A 7,942-nucleotide genomic window follows, 5' to 3' on the forward strand; every position below is an offset into this window, starting at 1 on the left:
AAATTTAATCAGCCTGATTTTAATTAATTCCAGAATCGTTAAATTGTTTCCTAATTCTTTAATTATTTATCTCTTGCTTTTTAATTTATTTCTTTCCATATTAATTTTGACCAAATTACGTAATTAAATAAATTTTCATCTGTTTAACTTTTTTATATGTATAATAAAGCCTCTGTATATGTTGAAAGACTTTTGTTAATAGAAAGAAAGGTCATAAAAATGAAATAAAATCTTGTACTGTAGAATCGTCAGCAACCGCAAAACTTTCTCCAAGGCTATATAAAAATATGAAGCAAGGATCTTCCAATAAAACGAGAAATGCTGTAAATAGATTTGAATATTTTTAATTTCAAAAGTTTATTGCCAAATAAGTAAAGGTCTTATCATAAACATAATTTTTTTTAAATTTTCCATCAGGTTGAAATTGAATTTTGATAAATGTAGCCTTTTAATACGGTCTTAGCAGAAATGTTTTGAGTTGCCAAGAATTAAAAGATAAATTAACTAATTTAAGATAAAAGAACAAAAAATTTAAATATATAATAATTAATTTATTTTTATTTCAAAGATATGAAAACAATTACAGTCAGATAATAATACCCTGTTATGACATAAATAGCGGATTTCTTACTACGTGAAAATACTGATCAAACTCTAAATCTACGTATTGACTACAAGTATTCGTCATGTAAAATTTCCAACACGGTCAATTTTACACAATTTTCTACGTCTAGTTGCTAATAAATTATACTAAACTAAAAAATATTTACATGTACAAAAAGCATAGCATAATTCAATTCACTTGTTTTGAATTCAAACCAACCTCAAACTGTTCTAAAAGTTTTTTATTGGAATCTCCAGATCCCATACTAGTCACGATAATAAGCCGTGGATAATGTACGTTCCCTCTCCGCTTCTTGCCAGTTTTAGCGATCACTTTGGAAATATTTGTAGTTTTCTTCGCAAATTTATCCATCAGCTGACTTTTTCGTAATGTTTCTCTAAATATTTCATTCAGTCTCTCTGATTTGATAAAAGTTGTTAGATACATTAAAGCTTTTAACTTGGCTTCAATGGATTCTCTCAAATGTTTGTCCATATTTTTCCTTCTAAGAACACTACCAATACTGCTAAGGATCCCCTTTTGAAAACCGAAATTACCGTTGATGTCCCCCGTCTCCACGACTGGAAACTTCCTGGCCTGACCTTTCTTATCAACATGTACTGAATAAGTATCCAAAGGGAGGGAGGGAGCAGCACTTAGTACTCCCTCGATTGTAGCCTGTTTTACCGTGTGGCCAACCTTTTCAAGGACCTCGTCAACTGATTTGGGTGACTGTGTCGTCGTTTGTATGTTTACGGCTGTTGTTCTTTCTGTGTATCTTGCGCCTGATGCAGGGTGAACAGGCATTCCCATTTTCGTTGGTGCTATTTGCATATATTCAGAGGCAACAACCTTGTTCAAAGAAGTTTGAACTTTGCTTCTGATCTCATCAAATGTTTGGGGGTAAGATTTCACTTCTTCATTTACATGTGTGTTTTTAACTTTTGACTGATTTTCACCTGAATAAGACACAGAAGCATTTGCCAACATAGATTCATAAGAAGCTTTAGTAGGAACCACAGGCAATAATGCTGCTGTAGTTGATCGAATGTGTCTTGTTGATGTTGGTTGGACTGTTGTTGTTACCGGTCCCTTAGCAACAGGCTGATTTCTCCCGCCATTTCTTATAATGTCTCGAAGGGAAAAGCGCATCTTCTGATTTCTATTTCCTGTTCTAAAAGGATTTGTATCTACAGTCCTTTGCTTAAAAATTAAATCTTTTTCATTTGTCTTCTTAAACTCTTTTTTCACGTGAATCATAGCATTATTAATCGATGGTTTTACTGTCATATTATCACTAGTTTTGTCTGATTTTTTCTTCAGAGGTTCATTTGATTTCCTGTTTGTTAAGCTTAACTGTTTACTTGAAGTGTCCTGTTTAAGTCCAGTAACGGTAGAACTTTCCATTCTTTTGCTCGAAGTAGTTGTAGCTGATGGAATGGAAGGAAGTTGAAACTGTTGCATGATAGTGTTTGCTCCTTTCTTTAGATTGGTACCAGCAACATCTTTCGTTACTTTTGAAATATTTTGTAGTTTTTGTTTAATTGGGTCATATCCTTTTCTTGTGAAGGAGTTTTCACACCCTTTAACTTGTGATGGAAAATCGCACCTGTCTTTGTTTGGGTTAAATACAGTTCCAGGGGCACACTTTTGTCTTCGACTAACTATTAAGCTGCACTGATAAAAGAAATTACAGTAAATTGGGTCTGGGTAGTTTCCAACTTTTTTCCCAAAACAGAATGGGTCGTGATTTCCATTTGTCGTATTATTTCTGATAACTATATCCCTTTTATCACTTTGAACTGCAGAAACGGATGCCTGTTTTGCATCAGCAGATGCACTCTTCACTTCTGCATCATCTTGATTACCCGGATTAACAACAATGATTTCATTTGGGTCTGCAACTCCATCCATGTTGTAATTATTCTTGAATTCTCCATACAACTGTTTCTCGCATCGAGGGACATTTTCTGGAAAATCGCACTTCTTTGTTAGGTCATTAAAAAAAGTTCCCGGTGCACAGCGCTGACGAACAGCATAATAATTTGTACAGTCGAAGAAATATCCACAGTCCGTTGGATCCGGAATGATGTCCGAGTTATCTCCACATAATCTTAGGGAAGCAAATTCTGAAATGTGAAAAAAAGGATATGCCTTCATGAATATATATTTAATGCTTAAACTAATAATTCATTTTATATAAGCCTTAATGATATTTTGCACTAAAGGATGATAAGCAAAAGAATTCATGATAATAGGGCTTTCACTTCCAAAGTATTTTTCTTACCTAGTAAATGTTCTGCAAAAGCGAATTCAAGCACTGCTGCAAATACCAAAAATAGTGCCTAAATAGGAAAAAATCAAAAATTAGTTGGCATAATACATTGTATATTCATGTTTACTTTGCCAAAATAAAGTTATGGCCGGTTTTTAATCATTTCAATAAAAAAATCGAATTTTAAATTTTTTGCGAACTTACCATTGTGCAGACAAAGCTCAAATTGCTAATTGTTTATCTGGAAAACAAGTTTTAAATCAGAAGATGGGCGTAACTCCCTTACAATCACCTGTCAAACAGCGCATCACGTGATAAAGGAAATCAATTAACTTGCAATACTGAAAGGCCTGACATACATCATTATGTTACGTTATCTGCGGACAAAAATTCTGTCCAAATCTTGAGGTCTGATTTATTGTTACAGTTATTTATTGCCTTGTGTGACTCGACAGTTCTTATGATAAAAATTAGGTGAATCTTTTGATAAAATGATTGGCAGGCATTTGTAAGATAAAAACTTTATTCCCGTGATCATATCGTGTATTCCATGCATTAAGTAGCGTAATTGTTTTTCGGAAGTTGCCAGAGGATAGAAAATAATAATAAGAATCACAAATTGATCATGATCAATAGAAACAAATAATTTATCAAAACAGGGCCAGGTCTATCTGAAATAAATTCTTTTTATTGTTTAATTTTATTTTCTCAGTAATTTGACGCAAGTGCACAAATACTGGAAACTTCCAAAGATTAATATATGCCAGGTGTTAGACGACAGAAAATATTATTGTAATTTCGTGTCTTGTATAAATTGAAAAGGCCTCTCCAAAATGTTTATTCGTAAATTATTGCTATTATTTTTACCTAATAATAATAATATCATTATTATTATTATTATCATTATTATTATAAGAATCTAATGTTCCAGTGTACATACATGTAGCAATACAATGCATCTTCATTTAAAATGTCCAAAACATATTATAATATAATCAAATCAAATTTGATTAGCAGTAAGTACAATGTGAGAATATTATAATGAAATCTTTTATGTTATGTGGAAACCATGAAATTTCCAAAATTTATTATAAAACAAAAGCGGACCTTAGACTGGATGTACTTTAAACTATGTAACGGAATCAAATATCACAAGAATGCATGGGCCAAGCGGTGTGTCAAATAATAACAACTCATTTGCAGCATGTGATAAATGTCTGCAAACGTTTTTATGTGTAAAAATTAATCACTATAGAAAAAATTAATTGAAAAAGATTAACGAATCTTCATTATCAGCGGAGAGGTGGTTCCTACTTCGATGAGCGATGTAAAAATTTAAGAATAAAAGAATTAAGACCACTATAAAAATAAAAGATACGTCAGAAACAATCTTTAAGAGAAAATAAAATTCATATAGTACCCCCTTCCCTAGCTAATGGATATTCTACATGTAGATGAGAAAAGTAACTGTTTTATCACTGCATTAGCACAATACAAATGCAGAAGTAGACTTTGAAATAGAGGCATTTAAAACAAAGTATTTATTCACTGAAATCTGGACTTACAGCTCAGCAAAAATTCATTTTATTAAAATTTTACTCATTCATTTATGATAATCAATTTTAACAGATGTTGCATGATTTTTGACATTTTAACTTGCTATTAATTTATTAAAGGTAATGAATATTTAACCCTTATATAAGTCATTTCACATTTATATAAAAAGTGAAAAGCCTCAGTTTGAATTATAATATTTCAAAATATCAAAAAAAGAAATAAAATCTTAAATCTTGTCACAACTTATTTGTATGCGGAGCTGAGTCTCTGACTCTACCACTCTCTGACAATTTGTCAGTTTTATGACATTTATTTTTCACTTATAGATTATTTTAATTATGTAAACTGTTAAAGTACTTATACAATTTGTAATAATTTCATTTACATTTGTAAACAAAAATAAAAAAAAAAACGTTGCTCCAATAGAGTCTGTAATTTAGTCTGTATCCGTAACATGATATTGTCTACTTCAATGAAAGAATTCTTTTAAATAAATACATGTACATGTAATAAAATACACATTAAAAGTTGATTAAAAATACAAAATGTCATAATATATATTTCAACGTTTGATTACTTGTGCGTAAAGAATTACTACGAACTTCCGAAGATGAACAATGGCAATAATAGATAACATTTACGACCGAGTTTAATTTTTATAGCAGCAGTAGCTGTCTATTATATTAAAAAGCCTTGTCTGTAATTGGTCAAGAGTAATAGATAAACATGTACAATTAAAAGGAATACGCTTTGATGTTATTGTTTTTAGAAAAAAATAATGTTGTGATTCAAATGATCAAAAATTTGCTTTGCATTTTTAGGTATCCATATTTGACGAACACATATTTTCCGATGTTTTAATTTGTTGCACGCGTCTAATTCACTGCTGTAAAAGTTTTGTGAGGAGAAAAAGAGGTTTTTACATATTAACAAAAACAAATAATAAGGTTATTGTGTCTGGAAATACCGGTATAACGTGTACCATTTTATATAATATGCTCAGCATAACTCACATTCCCTAAAAACTGGCTATAATTTGAAGGAAGCATTCCGTACTTGTGTCTTTAAATTAATTTCCCTAATCCTTCTCTTTGTAGTTTTGATTTGATGAGAAGTAAAGAACAACAAACACTAATTTACATAATGTTCTGAGTCAGTCAAGGAGCACACGGCGGGTGTGATCGGTCAGCAGGTGATGCTCATTTTTCCATGGTACCTGATCCCACTTCTACTATTTTGGAGGTCCGTGTTTGCTCTGCTCCAGTTTTGTTTAATGGGCCTTTAAGCTTAAATACTATTTTAATCTCCTTATATTTAAAATCCTAAATTCTAATAAAAAAGGTTCCTCAGATGCTAATAAAATACATTTCTTTTTCTAAATTTTTTGATACTTTTATTGACTGCTTGCTCATAGTCAATAAATAAGGGAATAGGATTTTTTTTTTACTATTTGCAACTCTGATTCTGTACGTAAGTACTCTGAAATGGATATTAAAAGGATGCTGGAGTTCAACGTACATGTAATCTGTGGAGACTAGGTCTTTCCAACAAATCGTTGGAATTCCGATGGACACTTATTGTCCTTCTTGATTAGTTGACGTGTTTTTATATTTCTATGAAGCAAAATTCTTTCAAAAACGTCTACATTTGAATAAAAGAAAACACTTGTTGTGGCCTTCAGCTCAACATTAGATATCTCGACGACGTATATCAATTAATTAATAATTATTATCGTTCCTACGTTGATTCGATATCTCCCCGTGAACTTGAAATTAAAGGCACCACAGAGTCTGCCAAATCTGTTTCATATTTGGATGACTTACTGACAATATTTAATAAGGACCAACTAACAACTAAACTATATGACAAACAAGAGTATTGAACTATAACATCGTCAACTTCATGTGTATTAATAATAAATATATAACAGTCCTTCAGATGAAGTGAATTTTTCTTTATTTACAAAATACTTTGTTTCGGGACGTAAATTGTAATAAATTTGAAGATCACCATTTTGATATACAGCTGTACTTAAAAAAGTCTAATTTTCATTTCGCTTTCGGGTTTTACTTATTCAGGGTTAATGCTTTATACTTTTTAAGCTGATATTCACGGCTAAGATCTAGAGGAAAAGGGATTCTATCCTCAATAAATCTGATTTCGTTCAGAAGTACCTCAATGAACACACAGTAGCCACACATCGTAACAAAATGACATCTCCATTTCCCAGTCGCCAAAAATGAATCTATTAATATCTTGCCGTACACGCGCATTCCGTCATCAGATTCTCTTTTATTTTAAGAACACTTTATAATTGTTTCAAATAAAATAAGATTAACTTCGTTTTCATTGGCTTGGCAAAGCTTGGTCTAACTGTCAGGCATTTCTTTCAAACCATTCACGACCACAATAAAAAATTATTTTAGACTCAGAATAGTTCCCATACGTTGTTACTTTCATTGCTGAAGGAAAAATATTCTTTTTATTCAAGGACTGTTTGTCTGTGGTCGTTTGAAGATGAAAAAATTATGGAATACGCGTTGGAAATTAATGTCTTACTTTCTTCCACTCAAATTTTTTTTTTAATTTTTTTAAATCATTAATAATAAAAACCTGTAAAAATCGCTATGAAGTTAAAGCCTTATATTGTAATTATTATTCAGTTTTATATAGATTTACATAAATTATGTGTAGATATCGAACAGTTATCAAACTCAAAAGTCCATTAAACAATACAAAATAGGAACAGACCAAACATGTCTCCTAAACATCAAAGGCGGGATCAGGTGCCATGGAGAAGTGAGCATCCCATGCCGATCAGTCACACCTGCCGTGTGCTCCTTGTCATGATCGGGAAATAACGGAAATATCCCTCTACAATTCAGTGTGCAGTATGGCCTAACAATTAGTATGAAAAACGTCAGTCAGCATTTGACTCAATGATAAATTGTATTTGCTGATAAGGTCATTGTATCGACCATAGAACTAACGAAATGATGACTTTAAACGAGACTGGAGATTTTCTTGCTTCAGCAACTTTTTTATTAATAATTTACCTCGTTTTAAAAATTGTTCATTCGTAGAACATACCCTGCGTATCGAATAAACTGAGAGATATAAACCTTGTATGCAGGTGATAAAGGCTGCATAAGTAAGGGAAGTTGATTGTAAAGTCAAAGTCATCTCGTTTGTCATTAAGTTTAGTTGTTAGATCACCATTAACATCTTTTTCAAGTAAAATATCTAAGTATGAAACATATGTGTCAGATTCTGTGCTATCTTTTTTCAAGCTCACTGGGTTTATCCTATCAACATTTGATATCCAATTCAATAGGTTGTCAGAAAACCTGGTCTTCAAAAAACCACATACATACTGTCAATCAGAAACTCGAGCATCTTTTTAATATCAACTTCGGAGCACTTGTGTGGGTTCATTCTACCTATTCCCACTTTTTGAAAATCAGGTAGAAAAAGGTAAAATTTCATGTGGGAGTAGGTGGAATTTT

General features: G+C 31.7%; 1 protein-coding gene across 1 annotated transcript; it reads right to left on the bottom strand.

Annotated features, from left to right (window-relative positions):
• Window positions 1-594: 594 nt before the first annotated feature.
• Window positions 595-6,637, bottom strand: LOC134245161 (uncharacterized). The gene is made up of 3 exons (XM_062727418.1): window positions 6,611-6,637; window positions 2,892-2,949; window positions 595-2,733 (listed from the first exon to the last, which is right to left on the bottom strand). The coding sequence occupies exons 1-3, from the start codon at window positions 6,635-6,637 to the stop codon at window positions 794-796; spliced, it is 2,025 nt and encodes a 674-aa protein (XP_062583402.1). The 3' UTR covers window positions 595-793.
• Between the last annotated feature and the right edge of the window lie 1,305 nt (window positions 6,638-7,942).

Source organism: Saccostrea cucullata, unplaced genomic scaffold (genome assembly GCF_032062105.1).
Source record: "Saccostrea cucullata isolate Sc308-1 unplaced genomic scaffold, CSIRO_AGI_Scuc_v1 ctg180, whole genome shotgun sequence".
Lineage (NCBI taxonomy): Eukaryota > Metazoa > Mollusca > Bivalvia > Ostreida > Ostreidae > Saccostrea > Saccostrea cuccullata.